Raw genomic sequence first — 23,910 nt, 5'->3', positions numbered from 1 at the left:
AAACAATAGCTTATTATGTGTTGTCATATCCACAAGGAAGGTTAAAACAATTGTACAGACATTACACATGTCCTGTTGCGCTTTTGTTGTAGAAAGTGGAGGCGAGGAACATCGTGACAGGTCAGCCTTCTCCATCGCCATGGACAACGCAGACCAGGCCCACTACAAAGCCCTGGCCCAGCAAGCAGGATGCCCTGGTGTCTGTGCAGGACAGTGTATTTACCCTGCTGTGACCTACAGTAGTATCTTGTCTGCATTTTCTCAATTGGTTAAGCTGGTATTATGTTAACGCAATATAAAGTTATCTGAAGTCTACCAGGCAGTATCTAACTATAACTGATTGCAAACACCATTGGAATCAGTACAACCTCCATTATCTGTCATTCTTATACCTGATTAGTTCCTCAAGTGGATGTTCTTAGTATTGCACTCAGAATATGCTGTAGCCTACACAGGACCGTTTCTGTTAAAACAGTAGAACATTTGGTTGGAAGACTGGTGAGGGCACCATGGAAATGTAACATCTCCAACCCAGTACCCAGACTCTAACCAAAGAGGAGCTGCGCGTGTACAAACTGCAGAGACAGGCTCAAGACCCTGGTAGGATTATTATCTTGAAGATAATCTGAGCTGTTGATATGCACCGTTGTCTCAAAGAAAATGTTTATTTCTTTGATTTCATTAAGTATCTCGTGGAGCAGCTAACCAAATTCCGCACAATTTTAGTTCTGGGTTAACCTGATAAATGCTCACCAGTGTTAAATAATCAGACCTGACCTCTCCCGTTGGATGAGGCAGCGTCCCAGACGCTCACATGCAAGTCGCAGCTTGATGACATAATGGGGTACACACCTGTTAGATATGAGGCACTTTCATGTGCAACATAACCCATGAATCATGCTCTTCTTACAGTAAATAACACTATAGTCAAGAGTACCAGGAACTCCTGTCCAGTAAAATGTCTCTTGAGATCACCGCATACAAGAAGCTCCTAGACAGTGAGGATGGTCTCATACATCACCCACAACCATTTCAGAATTGATTGAAGTTCTACATCTGTGATGTGTATCATTTCAGACTGAAGTCCGACACGGTCCTGCCGGCTCTGGAGGCAGCAGCTACATGCCCTCCAGCCTGAGCACAGCTCCCATCTCTATGAACTAGTATTGTGTATCCTGAAAAATTTATTTTAATAGGTAATCAAATGTCAAGATACTGTAAATTCACATGGAAAAACATGCTGTACTTATCTTTCTATTTGGGGTTGAGGTACAAGGCAGACCCTTCCTCATTCAGTCTCAATATACTGAGGACAGACCAGAGAATCTGCCTAGAGACCCAGCTCCATAGGGTTGAGATGGAACCTTGTTTTGGCAGGATTACTAACAAATAGCAACCCAATAAAGTCAACACTGTCCCAAATTATGTTCTGTGACTTACTGTATGAAGTGTTTCATATCAATAAAAGCACTGTGATGTACCACATTCAATGGGCTTGAGGTCAGGATTCATGCAATGTTCCCTCATTTGGGGAGCTCATTCAAGGTAAACTTTGGTAATACTAGTTCAAAAGCTTGAACACGCCAGAGAACCTAAGGTGTAGGGGGAAGCAAAGATTACAGAGACAATCTAGCACTGTCCACAAACCTGTCGCCATGACTTTATGAAAAGTTACAAAACCAGAGAGTGAGGCCCCATCTCCACATCAGGTGATACAACACATTTAACATATCAATAAAAGCACTACCATGTACCACATTCAATGGGCTTGAGGTCTACTAGCATAATGCCAAAAGGGCAGGATTCACACCATGTCCACTATGCATCTTTTAAAGGCAATGTTCGGGGAGCTCATTCAAGGTAACCGTTGCATGCCTTTTAAATGTGCATAACCTGATTGAATCCTGGCCAATGACATCTTGTTAGTTCATAGACAATCTAGCACAGGCCACAAACCTCTCACCCTGACCTTATGAAAAATATATAAACAGAAAAGTTACAAAACCAGAGTGAGGCCCCGTACACACATATACAGTCTAGATAGTAGACTTTATTCTCTGCCTCCCTGCTGCTTCTTTTTCTTCTGTTTGATTGCAGACTGTGTCATCTTGGCCTTCTTGGCCAGCCCCTGTCCAGGTGTCTCTTCTCCTGGCTGTTTCTTATTTTTGTTCCTTTTCTTCTTTCCTTCCTCTGGTTTCCCCAAGGGGACTGTGTTGGCATCTGCTGCCCCTTTCTCAGATACAGGCAATTGCTTCTTGCGGTTCTTTCTCTTTTTGGTTTCGGGCAGGAATCCTTTCTTCTTCTTGGGAGCGGTCGGCTCAGCCTGGTCCTCCTTGGTTTTCCTGATCCTGTCCTGTTTGGGCTTTCTGTTAAAGATGGAGCCACAAAAACAAGGTATTAGAGCAGAGGTTCTCAAAATGGGTCCGCAGCCAGACCTCAAAATAAATGTTAGTAATCATTTTAAAAATTATAATGTAGTTTACAATGTATGAGGCTGGTGAGCAACATGGGATATTGGTATCCACAAACAGCAGTTTTAAAGCTTAAATTAGTCCAAGTTCTCTCTGCCTCATGGCAAAATGTGTAGAATTGCATGAAAGTAGCTTAAACTGCAAAATCTTCTCTCCGATGCCAAGAGGCAGGCATTTACAATATTCCTTCCCAGGGCCCGAGACTAGGTTTGTCTGGTCATTCACTGCCAAAGAAGTCATAGTAAAACTCCTTGTATCTCACTCGAGTTGTTCTGAATATGACGGGGTTCCTGATGAATTCACGGCAGGTAGCCTAGCGGTTAAGACCGTTGGGTCAGTAACCAAAAGGTCGCTGGTTCGAAGCCACGAGCAGACTAGGTTAAAAAAAATCTGATGTACACCTGAGCAAGGCACTTAACCCTAATTGCTCTTTTAAGACTCTGGATGAGTGTAAAAAGGGGTCCCCTGCCCCAAAAAGTTGGAGATCCCTTTGAAGGACAACTAACCAACCTGCTCTATGGGTATACTGCCACTGCAGCTCTTACCAATTATCTGAAATAGTGGAAAGTATCAACATTGCTCACATCCAACAAAAAAACCTGTTAAGTAGGCCTCAATGATTATATGTTACTATGAGTATTGTTGGTACATTTAATTCCCTATGACATGGTAGTGTAACTGCAGACAGTGATCGTGTGGGAGAGTTACTCACATGACTCCAAAGTGTTTCATGACAGCCCAGTAGGTGTCCTCCATCTGCCCTGTCTTTTTGAAGCCCAGAACCTCTCTCATGGACTGAAGAACCTTCTTGAGGGGCTCCAGAGGCACAGACAGTTTCTGTAAAAAACACAGGAGACAAAGGTAGGTCAAAGAACCTACAAAAATCCTCCCATGTTAGTAGGACAGGGAAATGTGTTGAAATTAGAGTTGGTTTACCTGCTGGTTGACATTTTTGACCAGGAACAGGCCAAGCTCCAGGGCTTTGACCAACTTCTCCTGGACCACCTTGTTCTTAGCGGTCTCAACTACAGTCTCCAGACTCTGAGGAGAACAACATCCACAACCATATCTGTAATGTCTTCTAAAATCGACAGCCCAGGGAGAGAGAGGTGATTTATCATCTAAGACAAACCTATAGATTGAACTGCATGAAAACAATTGCTAGTTGATCTGAGTTTAATGTGATGTAGAGATCGATTCCTATGGTTTGCAGTTTCACGTTCTCTAATGTCTAAGCTTGGGTGAGGTGTTTGATGCCTACCGCTGCCACCTGGCCCACCGCCTTCTGAAGCAGCCCTGTCCAGGGGTCGCCCGCCAACAGCTGCTGTACCTCCCTGCTCTGCAGCCCCCGCAGCACCATAGCACTAGCCTGGCTCTGTGAAACACAAAGTCAAACCCTCAATGTGCAGATGTTATTCTACAGATCAGTGGTATTTACCATCAGGCTGAAAGGATAATTGGCTGGGAAGAGTTAGGTTAATCATTGTTTTAAAAGTGGAGCTGGTAGAAGTTGACCCATGGTTAGATGCTTATTTTTACTCCTAATTGTTGAGGTGAGGAGCCTGCTAGTCTTACTTGTTGGTGTTCTCTGATTCCTATTGTGATGTGTTCCACTGCAGTCTCCAATAGGTTCACACACAGAACCTACACACAACAGAAGATAATCACGGTTACACCAGCCACAAGAGGAAAATAATTATACATCTTCAAGTGTTTATACAGTCCCTTGAAGGTAGTGTAGATAGAATAAGAGTTGTTGCCGTTGTCTCACAGGGAAGCGGGTGAAGAGGTCGATGAACATCAGACCTGACAGAGGGCTCTTCCTGCGTGTCATGAAGGAGCGCAGAGCCCCTTTAAAGATGTCAGACACCCTCTCCACGTCCACGTTGCCCATGAACCTCAACTGCAGCACAAGGAGATTTCAGCATATCAACAGGTTGGTTTTACACAAAAGACACAATAATAGTGAATACTCAGCGTACATTCAGGTTGGTAAAGAGACTTTATTTTTTCTACCTTTATTTAACTAGGCAAGTCAGTTAAGAACAAATTCTTATTTTCAATGATGGCCTAGGAACAGTGGGTTAACTGCCTGTTCAGGGGCAGAACGACAGATTTGTACCTTGTCAGCTCGGGGATTTGAACTTGCAACCTTTCGGTTACTAGTGCAATGCTCTAACCATTAGGCTACCCTGCCGCCCCTAACCACTAGGCTACTTACCTCCTCAGTTGATAGAATTGTCTTGCCGTCTGCGGAGGCCCCGGGCACCCCCCCTCTCAGCACTTTGACCAGGTACAGAGACGCACTGAAGAAGTAGAGTGACACTGAGGAGTCCGAGAGCTTCTGGGCTTTGGTCATGAGTTTCTCCAGCAGGTCGTGGAGCTCCCCCTGTCTGTCACCTACGGTCTTACAGTACTGCTTGGCCCGGCATAGCTGGTTCCTGGGGGAGTAGAGGATAGATAACGTTACTGACTGATCAGTATAGCAGAATAATACTGGAAAACTTGACAGGAATAGCTCAGTCTTCAATGAAGCTGCATCTGACAAGCTGTTCTATATAGGTGCATAAAGAAGTAAAAAAATCCTGGCTTACATCTATTACATAGCTTTGTGTTAATGAGTTAATACCGTTAACACTATTATACATGGCTCTAATGCACTGACATTTGGGAGCACAATAAAAGTATTTGATGAGGACAGGAAATCACTAAAAGTTCATGAATAAACTGTATGAGGGTTCCATGCTCAATCAGGCACAATGTACTCTCATGAGTCACTTGTGAGAGAAATGTTCAGCTGCCCCTTTAAGTTAGAGGTAGTAGTCGTGGCCAAAAGTTTTGAGAATGACAAATATTCATTTTCAAAGTCTGCTGCCTCAGTTTGTAAGATGGCAATTTGCATAACTCCAGAATGTTATGATCAGATGAATTGCAATTCATTGCAAAGTCCCTCTTTGCCATGCAAATGAACTGAATACCCCAAAAACATTTCCACTGCATTTCAGCCCTGCCACAAAAGGACCAGCTGACATGTCAGTGATTCTCTCGTTAACACAGGTGTGAGTGTTGACGAGGACAAGGCTGGAGATCCCTCTGTCATGCTGAGAGTTCGAATAACAGACTGAAAGCTTCAAAAGGAGGGTGGTGCTTGGAATCATTGTTCTTCCTCTGTAAACCATGGTTTCCTGCAAGGAAACACATGCCTTCATCATTGCTTTGCACAAAAAGGGCTTCACAGGCAAGGATATTGCTGCCAGTAAGATTGCACCTAAATCAACCACTTATCAGATCATCAAGAACTTCAAGGAGAGCGGTTCAATTGTTGTGAAGAAGGCTTCAGGGCACCCAAGAAAGTCCAGCAAGTGCCAGGATAGTCTCCTAAAGTTGATTCAGCTGCGGGATCGGGGCACCACCAGTAGAGAGCTTGCTCAGGAATGGCAGCAGGCAGGTGTGAGTGCATCTGCACGCACAGTGAGGCGAAGACTTTTGGAGGATGGCCTAGTGTCAAGAAGGGTAGCAAAGAAGCCACTTCTCTCCAGGAAAAACATCAGGGATAGACTGATATTCTGCAAAAGATACAGGGATTGGACTGCTGAGGACTGGGGTAAAGTCATTTTCTCTGATGAATCCCCTTTCCGATTGTTTGGGGCATCCGGAAAAAAGCTTGTCCAGAGAAGACAAGGTGAGTGATACCATCAGTCCTGCCAACAGTAAAGCATCCTGAGACCATTCATGTGTTTGGTTGCTTCTCAGCCAAGGGAGTCGGCTCACTCACAATTTTGCCTAAGAACACAGCCATGAATAAAGAATGGTACCAACACATCCTCCGAGAGCAACTTCTCCCAACCATCCAGGAACAGTTTGGTGACAAACAATGCCTTTTACAGCATCATGAAGCACCTTACCATAAGGCAAAAGTGATAACTAAGTGGCTCGGGGAACAAAACATCAATATTTTGGGTCCATGGCCAGGAAACTCCAGACCTTAATCCCATTGAGAATTTGTGGTCAATCCTCAAGAGGCGGGTGGACAAACAAAAAACCACAAATTCTGACAAACTCCAAGCATTGATTATGCAAGAATGGGTTGCCATCAGATGTGGCCCAGAAGTTACTTGACAGCATGCCAGGGCGGATTGCAGAGGTCTTGAAAAAGGGTCAACACTGCAAATATTGACTCTTTGCATCAACTTCATGTAATTGTCAATAAAAGCCTTTCACACTTATGAAATGCTTATAATTATATTTCAGTATTCCATAGTAACATCTGACAAGCAGCAAACTTGGTGGAATTTAATATTTGTGTCATTCTCAAAACTTTTGGCCACAACTGTATATAGGGATGCGGTACCATTTGGGACAAGAGGAGGAATGATTGGAAGCTATGAATCCACTTGTATTGTTCTCTAGCGTATGTTACTGTATCTGTAGCCTTTCAGTCATTGTGCTAACACTAGTTTGCATTGGCTCGCAAAACTACCTTTGACTTCCTGATAGAACATATCTAACATCGCACTCTGAACTCTTGTTTGATATCATTTTTTGTATGACGAGTGGGGATGCATTCTGTACTCAGTCAATGATTTTGATATGCAGGATTCATACACATTATGACTTAACCAAATTTCCATGATCAACAATTATTGGAGGCGTCTCCATGTACATATGGCACCCTCAGTAATTACTGGGACAGTGACACATTGTTGTTTTGGCTCTGTACTCCAGCACTTTGGATGTGAAATGATACAGTGACCATGAGGTTAAAGTGCAGACTCTCAGCTATACATTTTAGAGTATTTTAATCCATATCGGGTGAACAGTTAAGAAATTACAGCACTTTTTGTTCATAGTATTGGGCCAAATTCATTTGTGTATTAAAGTAGTCTAAAGGGTAATATTTAGTCACATTTCTAGCAGGCAATGATTACATCAAGCTTGTGGACTCTACAAACTTGTTGGATGCATTTGTTTTGGTTGTGTTAAGACTATTTTGTGCCCAATAGAAATGAATGGTATAATAATAATGTATTGTCATTGGAGTCAATTCAATTGTAAATAGGAATATAATATGATTGTAAACACTTTTATATTAAAAGCACAGGCTACCATGACTGCGGATAGTCCTGAAAGAAACGTGAATAAGGATGAGTGAGAAAGTTAGACGCACAAATATCATACCCACTCAAAAATCCTAATCTCCCCTGTTGTTGCAATGGTGAGACATTAGCATGTCTGGGGGGGTGACATGCGCGCGTCTAACGTTCTCACTTATCGTATCATTTCAAATCCAAAGTGCTGGAGTACAAAGCCGAAACAAAAATGTCACTGTCCCAACAATTACGGAGGGCACTGTATAAAAAAAGTATGCGTAATGTGGTATCGACACAGGGAGGCTGCTCTCTGATCCCATGACATTGAGCAAGGCACTTAACCCCCCCACAAAGTAGAACCCCTGCTAGGCAACTGTATGAAACACATGTGGTCAGCCCTCAGTGTGGAGAGCTACTGGGTGTTCAGGCTCTTGATCAAGCCCTTTAATAAGGTCTGGTTGAGCAGTTCATTTTTAAACTGTGATTTGTTAGAGGGGGACAGGAATAAAAACCTGCACAACCATTAGTTCTCCTGGAGGATGGTTGACCACCCTTGATGTAAAACATTGCAACATTACAAATGAGTTTATGCCTTTTGAAATAATTTGCTCATTCACAATATCAAGAGGTGAAATGGCTATGGTAGGCCCACACATCTTCAGGAAATTAACCTTTTCTAGTTCAGTCATTTATCTTAGCTACATTAAAGTTGTTTACTTTGCAGGCTGACTATTGTGTTACAATGTCCCATACATTGGATGCTCAAATCAACTGGAAGTATCTATAAAACAACTTTTGAAGCCACATAATCCAAAGGCAACATCTAATATTTGTTTCTACAATTAAATGTTCATGATTAGATTCATAGCGATTGAACCCAATCCCAACTAATACCATGGTAACGTGAATAGTTAGTTTTGTCAAAAATAATCATTTAAATTAGTCATATGAAATGTTTAAAAAGCAAATCAACTTTGTATGGCCTTATTCGCGAGTCGGTGGAACGTTTTTTGGAACATCAATAAATGCTAAAAATAGCTTAACAGTTAACTAGAGGGTACAATATATGTTTTAATTGGCTACCTAGTTAATCTGTTCTCTATCATTTTATAGGCCTACCTGCTGACACAATGTCTGACTGTCTCTCTGTCCTTGAGCAATGGCCCACTCATCTTGCACTATGCAGGTGATGTGTGCAAACACATAGCTAGTGACGTTCTGATCCTGGATCATATGTTGATTTTATTTGATAAAATATTTAAAAACTGCCTATATAAATTACATGGGGGAAAAATGATAGTAGTGCCTGTGTGTCTAATGGCACCAGCATGCCGTACTTTAAGATGTCTGCGGCCTTGCGGAGGAAGTCCTGCTCCTGCTGGTCACTCTCAGAGCTCATGCCGCTCTCGATGACGCTGAGCAGGGGCTCCACCATGCCCAGCACCAGGGGGCTGCTGCCCTGCCTGGCCAGGAACACCTCAACCAGGTCCAGCACCTGGAACACAGCAAAGAACCAAGGTCAGCGCACCATGTACATAGGGGGGACCAGCACCAGAAGAACAAGAGGCAGTGTTAGAAATAGCACTGCTCGCAGCTATTGCAACAGTTATTAGTATGTGCCCTGAAGCCAGCACTAGGAGGAGCATTGGAAACATCACACCTTCCACTCATAGAACTCATTTCTCTATCCAAACAGATGAGACAGAAATAGACCTTGATCTTGAAGTCTCTGACGAGGGTCTTTTCCTTTTTTAGCTTGTCCTTCTCATCCTTCTTAGCCTGCATCTTCTTCTTTTGTTCAAGGAACAGCGCTGCGATGCTGCCGTCCAGCTTCATCATGGCTTCATCGTCCAGTTCGTCGTCATCGCTGCCATCCTGTTCTGTGGCCTGTGACGGGCAGGAAGAAAGACCCAATCCAGTTCATGTCTAGAATACCCCAGCACTGTGTATCAATGTCCTTTCTTTTGAATCCTCCACTTTACTGAATGACAATTTCAACCTTCAAACCACTAGAAACCTATTCAGACTTACTACAAAATTCTTCTTATTTTTTTTTTTTTTTAAATCAAGGCTAATAACAACCTTAGTTACCAGTAAATACAAACCCAGAGGTAGAACAGAATATCAATGACAGGAAAGACACCTACCAGAGCACCTTGGTTCTGTAGGACCTTCATCAGCTCAATGCGGAAGTTCTGATCCACCTCGCCCCCTTCCTCCATGGCCTCATCTTCACCCTCCTCAGAGTCGTCGTCTGATGCATCCGACTGTTCCTCCTTCGGAGGAAGCAAGTAATACATATATTTAAATATTAGCAATCACTCTTATGGGATGCATTTTAAATGAAGGATATATTTAAGCAATAAGGCCCGGGGGGTGGAATATAAACGGATAAGGGTTCTTATGCACGACGTGGAGTGCCTGGATACAGCCCATAGCCATGGTATATTGGCCATATACTAATATATCTTCATTTAAAACACATTCCTAAACTAGTCTAGAGGGCGACCGATTAATCGGCATGGTCGATAAATTATGGCCGATTTCAAGTTTTCATAATTGGTAATCAGCATTTTTAGACGACGATTACATTGCAATCCGCGAGGAGACTGCGTGGCAAGCTGATCACCTGTTACACGAGTGCAGCATCAAAAGGACCTGGTGGCTGCAACGTATAAAAACAATCAACCATGTGTAGTTAACGAGTGATTATGTTATTACTAGCTTGTCCTGCGTTGCACATAATAAATGCAGTGCCTGTTAATTTATCATTGAATCACAGCCTACTTCAATTTCGCCAAACGGGTGATTTAACAAAAGCGCATTCGTGAAAAAAGCACAATTGTTGCACCAATGTACCTAACCATAAACATCAATGCCTTTCTTAAAATCAATACACAAGTATATATTTTTTTAAACCTTCATATTTAGTGAAAATAAATTAATGTTAGCAGGCAATATTAACTTAACTAATTGTGTCACTTCTCTTGCGTTCTGTACAAGCAGAGTCAGTGTATATGCAGCAGTTTAGGCCGCCTGGCTCGTTGCGAACTGTGTGAAGACCATTTCTTCCTAACATTTGCATTATTTAAACCAAATTGAACATGTTTCATTATTTGAGACCAAATTGATTTTATGTATTATATTAAGTTAGAATAAGTGTTCAGTATTGTTGTAATTGTCATTATTACAAATAAATAAAAATATTTTTTAAATGTTCAGAACTGTTTTAATGATATATATTTTTAAATATATTTTTTATTTAATTATTTTTAAATCGGACGATTAAACGGTATTGGCTTTCTTTGATCCTCCAATAAATCGGTATCGGTGTTGAAAAATCATAATCCGTCGACATCTAAACTAGTCACCAACGTAATTAGAACAGTAAACAAGTCATGTGTCATACCACAGCTTTCAACCAATCAGCATTCAGGGCTCAAACTACCCGGTTCATAATCTTTAGAATACCGTAATTGCTGGACTATTAAGCGCACCTGAATATAAACCGCACCCACTGAATTATTTAAAAAATATGTATTTTGTACATAAATACGCCGCCGCACATGTCTATGTGCCTACCGGTACATTGAAACAAATTAACTTGGTCACTATCTTCCTCCTCCTGTGCACTGAAACCACTGAAGTCATCTCCTTCAGTGTCGGAGATGAATAGCCTCAGAATTGCTTCATCCGATGTTGGATCGTTTTCATTGTCGCTCTCGTCACTTTCATCCGGAGGCAAATACCCCGCCGAGCTCATGCTGCCCCTTCAACACGCAGCAGTCCAGCCTTTCGAAACCCGTTGATGATAGTGGATTTTTTGACAATGCTCCACGCTGACAGGACCCACTGGCAGACTTGACCATAAGTTGCTCTTCGCATGCAGCCCGTTTTAGTGAAGGATTTCTCCCCACTTGTCATCCAAGACTCCCACTGAACAAGGAACAAACACCTTAAATGCACGATTTACACTGACGTCGAGTGGCTGCAAATACTTTGGGCCATCTGCTTTTCTTCCCTCTGAAAGCCTTTGTTGTCTTTTTGCACTGAGTCAGTTCCTCACGCTGCTGTTTCCAACGTCTTATCATCGACTCATTAAGGCCAAGCTCCCGTGCAGCAGCTCTTTCCTTTTCCAACAGCCAGATCGATCGCCTTCAACTTGAAAGCTGCATCATATGCATTTCTCCGTGTCTTTGCCATGATGAGGGTGACAAAATTACTACCGTAATCAGAATGATGGGAAGTTTGAGCGCGCTCGATTTTACGTCACATTATGTGACGGTGCTCAGTTTTTTGGCGGCATGAATCTTGTGAAAGCGGGAAAAATCCATAAATTAGCCGCGTCATTGTATAAACCGCGAGGTTCAAAGCGTGGGAATAAAGTAGCGGCTTATAGTCCAGCAATTACGGTACACTTTTGTGGACTTGATCAGGTGTGAAACAACTGATCTGACCTCAATCTCTCCTTCATCCTCCTCTCCTTTCTTTTGAATGTCCTTCTTTATTTTGTCTGAGTCTTGATCATCCGTCACCACGACGGCACTGTCCTCCTCATCTTTATCTGGGTCCAGAACCTAAATACACAATGCCTCTAATTAATGGACATTCCTGTAATATATCCACAAGCACTTTTACAAATCAACTAAAGTTTTACCATCAGTGAACACAATGTAATATATCAAAACTACAGCTCTGCAACAGTAAAGTATTCTTTAGTCTATTTTAGTCTACACTTACATCCAAGATGGCGGTGAGGGCTCTGGCGGTGACGTGGGGACAGATGTTGGAGAAGACAGTCCGGCAGACGTGGCGGATGTGTCTACTGGGCTGGGACAGGAGTGAGAGCAGTATGTCCACTACCACCTCAGCCCAGTGGGGCTCCTCCTCTCCTCCTGCAGAACCTGGATCAATGGAGGACATGTGGTTACAGAGACATCACACCAAGGGCTGCCACATGAAACAGAGGGTGGTATTTATCAAACCTTACAGTCATTGTAAACCTGTGAAAGAGTATGGAGGGGTAATAGATAAATAGATTGTTTACATTGTCCAATTTATGGAGGATGAGTACTTCCTTCCCTGTCAGAGATGAAGACCGGGGTGGATTGTAAAGTTTGTTAGCTCTGACACATGGCCTACAGATGTGTGGTCTTACCTGTTGCCTTCTTCTTGGACTTCTTTTCTTGGGCTTTCTCCATGCAGTTCTGCAGATCCTGCATCAGGTCCACCAAATCCTCTGGAGCCTTTGCGGCACAAGCAAACACATTTAAAAAAAATATATAATCTAAAATGTCCATAATACTATAACAATTATTTTCCTTCCCTAATTTGTTAGTTAATTGCTTACCTTGAACAGGTGAATGCCAACCAGCAGGAAGAGTTGTTGGAATGCAGAGGTCTCTGGAGTCTGGCCTTTCTTAGATTTCTTCATTAGAGTCCTTACTGACGCCAGCATACTAGATATCATAACAACAGGTTCACTACTGGCTTACATTTCTTACACCAACCTTTAAATCCCCCATCTCTACATAGTCCATACCTGTCCCAGGTCCGTCTCTGCTCAGGGCTGAAGGGCTGGGTGCTCTGGGCATACTTTGGCTGGTTGAGCAGGGCGTCGGCATACTGTACGAGGCAGTAGATCCACATGGAGCCGTCACCCGTCACACCGTGCACGTGCCTCTGGTTGCGGGCCGCCACCTCGGGGGAGTCGCCCAGCAAAGGCAGGTGGTTCATGTGCTGCAGGAGTCTGAAGGAGTTGGGAGGTTAGAGACGTGTTGATAGGGTGTGTAGAGTAACATAAATTAACTCATGCTGTGGCTTTTCATGAAATTGCCCCTTTAAAACCATACATGTTTAAAACTTAAGTGACTATTCCAGCCATGCTCTTCATATTTGACTACCCCACAGCTTGTGTTTGTTAAAGTGATAGTGTAATGTGTTATTTCACCCAAAGAAGGAGTTGATGACGACGACTCTGGTCTTCTCATCCAGGGGCACTGACAGAGTGGCTTCTGTCTCAGGTATGTCTGGGGTAGCTTTCTTAGCGTTAAAGAATGCGTGGAAAAAGACAAACCTGGTGCAATGGAGGATAAAACAATGGCTTAGCATCTATTAGCGATGTGATTCGATAAATGGGCTCCGATACGTTTTAGTTTGAAACAATTCAAATGCACCAACATGTGTTGCATAAACACATTCATTTTTCAATCTGATGCTGATGGAGCTGGGCTCTCTAAGCTTGATCTGTCTGAGCTGTGTGTGTATATGGTGTCTGTACTATGTAGGCACCTGAGCTGAGCCGTAAGGGAGACTGGGTATGTACCACCCCACTACCAGAGGGATGTAGCCTGTATTTTGTCTCCCCACTTTAGTTCTGAAATCACCATCGCCCACTAATTAGCTTGTCATTTTTGCAGATTACAGAAAGTGGTTGCGTTGGTAATGTATCAATATGTATTGTTTACAAATTAGCTATGAACAATGAATATATAGAACAACTTTGGATTTGTGTTGAGATAGCACATTTCAGCAGTAGGCTGAATTAATTGAGGAAAACTCAGAATTTATGAACGGCCTGTTTCGCAATTCACAACATCATTGGTGATCAAAGATAGTTACTCAGCCAAGCCAATGTGGTGGTGCAGCACCCCTCTTGTTTGAGGAGAACCCTGGCATAGTGACCATACTACATTTGGATCCGGTTGGGGTCCGCAGACCAATGCACTCGTCTTAACTTCTTTGGGACTGGGGGGCAGTATTGAGTAGCTTGGATGAATAAGGTGCCCAGAGTAAACTGCCTGCTACTCAGGCCCAGAAGCTAGAATATGCATATAATTAGTAGATTTGGATAGAAAACACTCTGAAGTTTCTAAAACTGTTTGAATGATGTCTGTGTATAACAGAACTCATATGGCAGGCAAAACCCGAGAAAAAATCCAACCAGGAAGTGGGAAATCTGAGATTTGTAGGTTTTCAAGTCTTTGCCTATCCAATATACAAGGCTTACACCAGATGTCAACAGTCTTTAGAACCTTGTTTCAGGCTTCTACTGTGAAGGGGGAGCGAATAAGAGCTGTTTGAACCAGGTGTCTGGCAGAATGCCAGGAGCTAAATCACACATGCGTGGCCGTGAAAGCGAGCTGCGTTCCCTTTCATTTCTAAAGACAAAGGAATTGTCCGGTTGGAATATTATTGAAGATTTATGATAAAAACATCCTAAAGATTGATTATATACATCGTTTGACATGTTTCTAGAAACTATAATGGAACTGTTTTGACTTTGTCTGGACTAAGTGCATGCGCCTTGTGAATTTGGATTTGTGTACTAAACGCGCAAACAAAAAGGAGGTATTTGGACATAAATGATGGACTTTATCAAACATTTATTGTGGAACTGGGATTCCTGGGAGTGCATTCCGATGAAGATCAAAGGTACGTGAATATTTATAATGCTATTTCTGAGTTTTGTGACACCTCTGCTTGGTTGAAAAATGGCTGTATGTTTTTCTGTGGCTGAACATAAAGATAAACTTTATCGAACAAAACACACATTTATTGTCTAACATGGAGTCCTGGGAGTGCCATCCGGTGAAGATCATCAAAGGTTAGTGATTCATTTTAATGCCATTTCTGTCTTGTGACACCTCTCCTTCTTTGGAAAATGGCTGTATGGTTTTCTGTGGCTAGGCACTGACCTAACATAATCGCAAGGTGTGCTTTCGCTGTAAAGCCTTTCTGAAATCAGACACTGTGGCTGGATTAACAAGACGTTTATCTTTAAAATGGTGTATAATACTTGTATGTTTGGGGAATTTTAATTATGAGATTTGTTTGAATTTGGCGCCCTGCAATTTCACTGGCTGTTGGCGAGGTGGGACGCTAGCGTCCCACATATCCCTGGGAGGGTAAACATTTGAATCGGGAAACTGTGCGTATTGGCAAATCGCTACATTACGAATATAAACTGCCCTTCAGAATACATTGGTTGTAGTGATATAATGTTAATATTATTACATCCAACTTGGCACAGGAAAAAGATAACCCTTTGCTGCTCCCACAAGTGATACCACCAAGGCATTATTTAAAATCACTTGGAGGAGCAGCAAACAGTCCAGTGACATGATGTTTTCCCTGCAGTGAGATCTCTCACCTAGCTACATCCATCACTAGATCCTCCTCTCTCTTCACCTGGTTGTTCTCCACGATGGAGGTGAGGCGCGGAATGATCCATTTCCTCAGGCGGAATATACAGTTCTCTCTCCTAAGGATAGAGACAGTCAGCAATTCATTGTAAAGGCATATATTAAGTTCTAATGTGACATGCTATAAGGGTTCTACTCACTGGACTCCGCCCTCCTGGTTCTCCTTCTGCCTGCGGGTGCTGAAGTCCAGGCAGCTTTCCAGCTGGGGGTTGAGGAACATGTCTTTGAGCCAGTCCACGTAGCTCTGCAGGGCGGTGGGCCGCAGGTGCTGCACAACCCTCCAAAAGGAGGGCACCACGGGGTAGCCCTGGTTGGTGAGCAGGGAGAAGGCCACCACCACCGCCAGCTGCTTCTCCGGTTCATCGCAGCCCTGCAGGAAGTCACCCACGTATGTCTCCATCTCGGGGGCAAACTTGAAGCGGTCTGGGAGCTGAGGGGGCGAGGTGAGCCTTAGTTTTTAATATATTGACTTAAAAGTAACTTTTTCGATAAGTGAGCATCTTGCTACACATGTTCTGTGACTAACTAAGACGCCTGCAGCATTACTATGTATTTCTATGACATGGTGCCGTCGTGAGTCAGACATTTGACCTGGTGCCGTCGTGAGTCAGACATTTGACCTGGTGCCGTCGTGAGTCAGACATTTGATGGGAGACTGACCTGAGCAGAGACCACGTGTTCCCCGTAGGCCCTCATCACCTCTCCATTTAGCACCTGTTTCAGCTGGACCAGGGTCAGCAAGGGCAGGGCACTGCCCAGCAGCCGGTAGCTCAGGTAACTGTGGCACAGAGAGAAGAGGGATGTAGCCTGTTGGCACAGCTATGGACATTTGCGACAAAGGAAGGAAAACAGGAACATACACGTACATTGTGTGTGTGTGGGGGGGTGCTTGCAATACATTTGAAAAATGACAGGAACAATTTAAAATGACAACAGAACATAGTTCAATCATCTAATACTCAGGTTCAGGGTCCAAATGTAAGTGGGGAGCAATAGTCTTTTAACCCCAGTTCTGTGCTTACTGTGTGGGCCCTGGCTGGTCTTTTAACATTCCCTTGATTATTGTCTCCCTCCAGAAGAGCTCAAAGTTGTCCTCCTTCAGAGAGATCTGCAGCAGGTCCAGAGCCACCGCAGGCAGTAGGCGGTCCTTTTTGACAGAGCGGGCAGCCATCTTCAGTACCTCTGTTAACCTAGGGGAGAGGAAACACAGGTTTTGATTGTACATTTAGTCAAAGTGTGTGTGACCATGACCATGGAAGAAGAAACCTAGACATAGTGGTAAAAATCTGCTCACTTAGGGATATTGTCCATGGTAATGATTGTAGAGGTGCCCAGCAACTTCTTCAGCTTCTTGGGCTTGAGCACCTGGGGGAACTTCTGCATGGCCACCAGTAGGAGCTGCAGCTGCTCGGGGGTGCTGAAGGCGGAGGACAGGTCTGTCTGCAGAGCTCCCAGCAACACCTCCTCAAACACCTCCTCTGACGTCTGGAGAAACACAAACAACACCAAACACAAGTCATATTGACTGCACCCTTCCACACCAGGATTTATCACATTGGGACCCCATGAGAAGCAGGGTCCGACATTAAAGATGGCACATAAAATGGTGAGTAAAATCAGGGCCAGTGGATCTTGTCAGGGCCAGTTACTTCTCAGCATGTTCCAGATCAACATTTACCTGCTATGTCGTAGTCCACCATTTTAAAACATTGAAGACTACACGCAAAAAGTCATGCTATTTGAATTTGAGCCATATGATTGGCCATTCATTCAAACACGACGATGCTACCGCTAGTCAAAACTTGTCGAGCACTCGAGCAGTACATGAGTTGATGCCTTTACAAACAGCACACGCAAGCTGTCCAGAGAAAAAACAAGCGTCCATCAATCTTTTGTTTATTTAACTAGGCAAGTCAGTTAAGAACAAATTATTATTTACAATGACGGCCTACCCTGGCCAAACCCCGATGATGCTGGGCCAATTGTGTGCTGCCCTATGGGACTTATAATCACGGCTGGTTGTGATACAGTCTGGATTCTAACCAGGGTGTCTGTAGTGACTCCTCTAGCACTGAGATGCAGTCTCTTAGACCGCTGCGCCACTCGGGAGCCCCAATCTACTGGCTGAGCTTATTTATTTTAGAGAAATAGTGAACAGACTAGCAGTATGCTGGCTAGTGTTGATAGTCTGCACAAAGAAAGCTACAAAAAGACACCTGGCATTCGTCTTGGCTAGCCTACTGTAGCCATGACGATATCTCTTTTGGAATGCAGAACGTCTTAAAAGGGGCAGCGTCCTATTTTGGAAAGTAGGGAAAAATTCTTATTAAAAAAATTTGAATGAAAAATGTATGCAATTAATACAATTCTAAAGAATGGAGTAATGACTTAGATTGCTAAATAATATTACACAACTTCAATACCATAATAACCAGATAGCTTATTAATAGCTAAATACAGAGAGAAAGCATTCCAACCTATAGGCCCTGCATGGTCCCAATGCATTTAAAAACTACACCATGTTCGGGCCAGTAGATTATTTATGAAGTATGAGGTAGAGCTGGCTGAGTCACTCACCTCAGACAAGATGTCCACCATGGTCTTCCTGGGAAGGTCCCGCAGGTGTTCTCTGTGAAGCGAGAGGCTCTGGAGGAGCTGGACACACTCCAGCACCACCTGCGGCTCCTGTCACACACACAGGTAAGTAAGCATACCAAACACACACTGAAAATTAGAGACAGAGCTAGGTTCCGCAGTAACAATAGATGGACATATCGACTGGGTTGGCTGACTTCAGGAAAATGATGCAAGCATGACGAGGCTGGAAGGCGTGCGTTACTATGATTCTGAATGGTCAGATAGCTAGCAACAATGACAAGAAGCAACAATGACAAGAAGCAACAATGACAAGAAGCAACAATGACAAGAAGCAACAATGACAAGAAGCAACAATGACAAGAAACTGCAATGTAGGGAATCAAAGGTGGCTCATTTCAGCTCATTGTATCTTGCTATTGATACATCTTGTTTTTAGTTTTTTTGACTGATGTCAGGTCTATGCTAATATGGCTACAATAAAACATTGAGACTAAATATAAATTGAACTAAAATAAAAAGCAACATGAAACAATTAACTATTTTACAGAGTTAGAATTCATATAAGGAAATCAGTCAATTGAAATCAATTCATTAGGCACTAATCTATGGATTTCATATGACAGGGAATTTCATATGACAGGGAATACAGATATAATAGATATAACAATCCCCGAGCTGACAAGGAAAAAATATGTTGTTCTGCCCCTCAACAAGGCAGGGCAAGCACACCCACTGTTCCCCGGTAGGCCCTCATTGTAAACAAGATTTGGTCTTAACTTGTCTAGTAAAATAAAAAAATGAAATGCTGTGCAACATCTCCCATTCACATAGAGTTGATCATGCTCTTGATTGTGGCCCACTCAGTTGCTGTGAGAATTTGCTGGATATTGGCTTTAACTAGGACACGCATTCCAAACATGCTGAATGGGTGACATGCCTGAGTATTGTGGTGGGCCGGGCGCATGCTAGGTAGCCAGTTGTACTTTTTCTGTTGCACATTGGTGCGGCTGGCTTCTGGGTTAAGCGAGTGTGTTAAGTAGTACAGCTTGGTAGGGTGGTGTTTTGGAGGGCACATTCCTCTCGACCTTCGCCTCTCCCTAGCCCGTACGGGAGTTGCAGCGATGGGACAAGACTAACTACCAATTGGATATCTCAAAATTAGGAAGAAAACGGGTTAAGTAAATAAATAAAAATCAAATGTCTGGTGAGGATGCAGGCCATGAATCACTAGGACATTTTCAACTTCCAGAAATTGTACATATCATTGCGACATGGGGCCGTGCATTATCATGCTGAAACCTGCGGTGGCGGCTGAGGATGAATGGCACAACAACGGGCCTCAGGATCTTGTCACGGTATCCCTGTGCATTTAAATTGCCATCAATAAAATGCAATTGTGTTTGTTGTCCGTAGCTTATGCCTGCCCATGCAATAACCCCACCGTGGGGCACACTGTTTGCATCAGCAAACCGCTTGCCCCCACGACATCATACACGTGGTCTGCGATTGTAAGGCCAGTTGGATGCATTACCATATTCTCTAAAACAACGTTAGAGGCGGCTTATGATAAAGAAATGAACATTAAATTATCTGGCAATAGCTCTGGTGGACAGCCCTGCTGTCAGCATGGCAAATGCACACTCCCTCAAAACTTAAGACATCCATGGCTTTGGATTATGTGATAAACCTGCACATTTTACAGTGGCCTTTTATTGTCCACAGCACAGGTGTGCTTCTTGATATGCCACACCCGTCAGGTGGATGGATTATCTTGGCAAAGCAGAAATGCTCACTAACAGGGATGTAAACAAATGTGTGCACAACAGAGAGAAATACGCTTTTTATGCAAATGTCACATTTCTGGCATCTTCTATTTCAGCTCATGAAACCAACACTTCACATGTTGTGTTTATATTTTTGTTCAGTGTAGTTTACATGTTGTAAACAGTCTAAGCCAACCCCGTCTGTTTTGCCCCATAGTTCCGCACCCGTCAGTTTTGTTGCTAAACAACCAACCTGTCTATGTGCTCCTCCATTATCTGCACCAAACATGGTATACTAATCTTCTCTGCCAAGCCCTTGGGTTACCTGGTGTCATTCTTACCTTTGGAAGGCGTGTGGACTGAGACAAGGCAAGCACACCAAAGAAGTTCCCAAAAGCAGCATTTCTGATGAGTTTCTGTCAACACAAGATACAGTATAAAATGGAGATCTTCATTGACCGATTACATTAAGTTTTGTGTTAGTAAAATGACTAATAAATATTACCATGGTACACAGCATCTAACTTTAGTCATATCACATGCTCACCTTTTTCACTGTCACCAAGTTGTGCTTCTCTTTGATTTGATCAAATGCGGTACGCAGAGATACCTCCTCAAACACGCTCAGAACCTGACAACCAAAACAATGAAAGAGAAATTATGCATAAGTCACATCATCTTCTAACATGTTACGTAATGACACCTTAATAACTCATTCATTAGACATGTACAAAGAGACGCAGGATTTTGCTGAGCCATTAGATGTATAGTAGGGTGGCCACCCACTGCCATGAGTGGGTGAAAACGCACTTTGGTGATGAAATTTCACTTCCTTATGTTATAAAATAGTTTACCAAGACAAATATGGTTGTTCCTGTTCTGAATCGTTCAGCGGGTCTTTTAATTCACCGTATGTATCCATAAAGTCCGATTTTGTAACCTAATACATCCAATAAGCACAGAACTATGTTGACAGAGCAGTGCAGCTTTCTCACGGCAACTTTTGAGGTTTTTACATGTCGTCCTCTTCAATGTTTCCATAGGTTACAAAAAAAACTCCTATTTCCCCCTCTGGCCTTCATTGACTTAGTCACCCTAATTTTGGCCATCTTACAAGGGTAAAAACTCCAATGGAGTAAAGTACTTAAGTTAAAAATACTTGAAAGTACTACTTTAGTAGTTTTTGGTGGTATCTGTACTTTATTTATATATATTTTGTTTGACAACGTTTACATTCCTAAAGGAAATAATCTACTTTTTACTCCATACATTTTCCCTGACACACAAAAGTACTTGTTACATTTTGAATGCTTAGCAGGACAGAAAATTGTCCAATTCGCACACTTATCAAAAGAACATCCCTGGTCATCCCTACTGCCTTTGATATTGCAGAATCAAACACAAATGTTTTGTTTTTAAATTATGTTGACCCTGGCTATCCACAAATCATTGTTTTGGTTTGCTTAATATAAGGAATTTGAAATTATTTATACTTTCATTTTGATACTTAAGTACATTTCATCAATTACATTTACCTTTGATACTTAAGTATTTTAAAAACCAAATACGTAGACTTTTACTCGTGTAGTATTTTACTGGGTGACTTTCACTTGAGTCATTTTCTATTAATAACATATCTTTACTTTTACTCAAGTATGAGAATTTGGTACTTTCCCACCACTGAAAAACGCCAATAACTTTGAACGGCTTATAATAGCAACATGAGGTTTGGACCATTGGTTTTCTTGAAGGACTATCAACACAATTAACATTGTTTTACCCATTTGTCAAAATATGCATTTTTGATTGCATTACCTGTCCCAAAGCCAAACTGAAGCCTGGCCGGGCAGCCTCTCTGGTGTGTGCCAAGCCATCCACCAGTCTCTTCAGAGTGTACTTCAGCTCATCTGACTAGAAAGGAAAGACAAGACCTTATGGCTAAATGTCAAGAACTGTGTAGCTCTATAAAGTTAACATAAAATGTACGTGTGGTAGCACCTACCCCTTCCAAAGAGAGTTTGACAACTCAAATTGATAGAATTAGAGTAAGGCGCATGCCAGCAATCAAAGCTCACAATTCAACCCACATGGCCATGTGTGAAATAATATTCCTGGCCATCTCCAGTAGTTAGCAACGTTAGCCTTACTAGCTAGCCATACTGCTCAGCGTTTTACAGCTGTACTAATCTGGAAATTGATAACGTTATGGGTTGCTCTAAAGTGCAACACCCACCAATATCATAATGTGACAATGTGCCTAGCTAACTACGGTCGATAGTTTAGCAAATAAGTAGGCTATGTTAGCTAACTGTTAGCTAGCAACTGAGAGCAGACCCAAACACACCAACCTTTTCACTCTTCTTCAGATATTGTATGAGATTTTCAATGGCTTTCAGCCGTATATCTTGTTCAGGTTTAGCGATATCCCAGAAGAAGTCCAGGAACTCGCGGTTTTGTTGGAGAATACCCTTTGCATCCTTAATTTTTGGTCGCACTGGTTCATTTTCTATCTCCCCCATATCTAAATGCATCGTAGTGGCCATGCATGCCATGTGACAATTTGGAGAAAAACGTGCATGACCCCAGCATCTAAAAAAAAACGCACATCTTCCGGGTTCAAAGGAAGTCCCTTTTCTTCACGAGCCATCCAGCTTTTGTCAGCTCTTTGCTGGTTTACACAGGCATCCCAATTCGGACCGTTTACCCAATTATTGGCAAAATAACTGAGCGGACTGGTCAGAAAGACACATTAGTGGAAATGGATAAAAATTGGGCTGCTTGTGTAAACACAGCCGTTGTAGCCAATACACGGTGGATGAAACCTAAAAATCTCAAATTTGGACTCATCAGACCAAAGGACAGATTTCCACCGGTCTAATGTAAATTGCTCATTTTTCGTGGTCCAAACATGTCTCTTCTTATTATTGGTGTCCTTTAGTAGTGTTTTCTTTGCAGCAAATCGACCATGGAGGCCTGATTCACGCAGTCTCCTTTGAACAGTCTATGTTGAGATGTGTCTGTTATGTGAACTTTGTGAAGCATTTATTTGGGCTGCAATCTGAGGTGCAGTTAACTCTAATGAACTTATCATCTGCAGCCGAGGTAACTCTGGGTCTTCCTTTCCTGTGGCAGTCCTCATGAGAGCCAGTTTCATCATAGCGTATGGTGCTTTTTGCAACTACACTTGAAGAAACTTTTAAAATTCTTGAACTTTTCCAGATTTACTGGCCTTCATGTCTTAAAATAATGATGGACTGTCGTTTCTCTTTGCTTATTTGAGCTGTTCTTGACATGATACCCTTGAATATGGTCTTTTACCAAATAGGGCTATCTTCTGTATACCACCCCACCTTGTCACAACACAACTGATTGTCTCAAACGCATTAAGAATGAAATAAATTCCACAAATTAACTTTTAAGAAGGCCCACCTGTTAATTGAAATGCATTCCAGGCGAATACCTCATGAAGCTGATTGATAGAATGCCAAGAGTATGCAAAGCTGTCATCAAGGCAAAGGCTGGTTACTTTGAAGAATCTCGAATATAAAATATATTTTGATTTGTTTAACACTTTTTAAGTTACTACATCATTCCATATGTGGTATTTCCTAGTTTTGATGTATTCACCATTACTCTACAATGTAGAAAATAGTAAAATAAGGAAAAACCATGGAATGAGTAGGTGTGTCCAAACTTCTGACTGGTACTGTACATTTGGTCATATTCGCAGATTCACAGACTATTTGGACTATTTCACTATTATATACATCATTGGTAATAACCT

At 42.5% G+C, this 23,910-nt stretch overlaps 1 protein-coding gene across 1 annotated transcript; it reads right to left on the bottom strand.

Moving 5' to 3' along the window:
- Positions 1-1,633: 1,633 nt before the first annotated feature.
- LOC115135993 (myb-binding protein 1A-like protein) lies at positions 1,634-22,706 on the bottom strand. The gene is made up of 26 exons (XM_029671280.2): positions 22,475-22,706; positions 21,942-22,037; positions 20,674-20,757; positions 20,468-20,542; positions 18,343-18,450; positions 17,060-17,250; positions 16,788-16,955; positions 16,426-16,543; positions 15,906-16,195; positions 15,714-15,824; positions 13,512-13,637; positions 13,104-13,310; positions 12,912-13,020; positions 12,720-12,807; positions 12,302-12,465; positions 12,019-12,138; positions 9,709-9,837; positions 9,275-9,448; positions 8,899-9,056; positions 4,693-4,912; positions 4,243-4,374; positions 4,047-4,115; positions 3,733-3,846; positions 3,408-3,512; positions 3,184-3,308; positions 1,634-2,366 (listed from the first exon to the last, which is right to left on the bottom strand). Exons 1-26 carry the CDS (start codon positions 22,676-22,678, stop codon positions 2,051-2,053), a joined length of 3,801 nt encoding a protein of 1,266 aa, XP_029527140.1. The 5' UTR covers positions 22,679-22,706; the 3' UTR covers positions 1,634-2,050.
- Between the last annotated feature and the right edge of the window lie 1,204 nt (positions 22,707-23,910).

Source organism: Oncorhynchus nerka, linkage group LG10, assembly GCF_034236695.1.
Source record: "Oncorhynchus nerka isolate Pitt River linkage group LG10, Oner_Uvic_2.0, whole genome shotgun sequence".
NCBI lineage: Eukaryota > Metazoa > Chordata > Actinopteri > Salmoniformes > Salmonidae > Oncorhynchus > Oncorhynchus nerka.
The sequence above is the reverse complement of the archived record's forward strand: the minus strand, read 5'-3'. Positions and strand labels throughout refer to the sequence as shown.

What these genes read in the sequence shown, in the direction of transcription:
- LOC115135993 (XM_029671280.2), bottom strand. Translation starts at nt 22,678, where the DNA reads ATGGCATGCATGGCCACTACGATGCATTTAGATATGGGGGAGATAGAA. An exon ending in TCAGAGACTTCAAGATCAAG is followed by an intron (nt 9,057 to 9,274) that starts GTCTATTTCTGT and finishes GCTGTGTTCCAG; the next exon opens with GTGCTGGACCTGGTTGAGGT. An exon ending in AAGGCCGCAGACATCTTAAA is followed by an intron (nt 4,913 to 8,898) that starts GTACGGCATGCT and finishes CTACTCCCCCAG; the next exon opens with GAACCAGCTATGCCGGGCCA.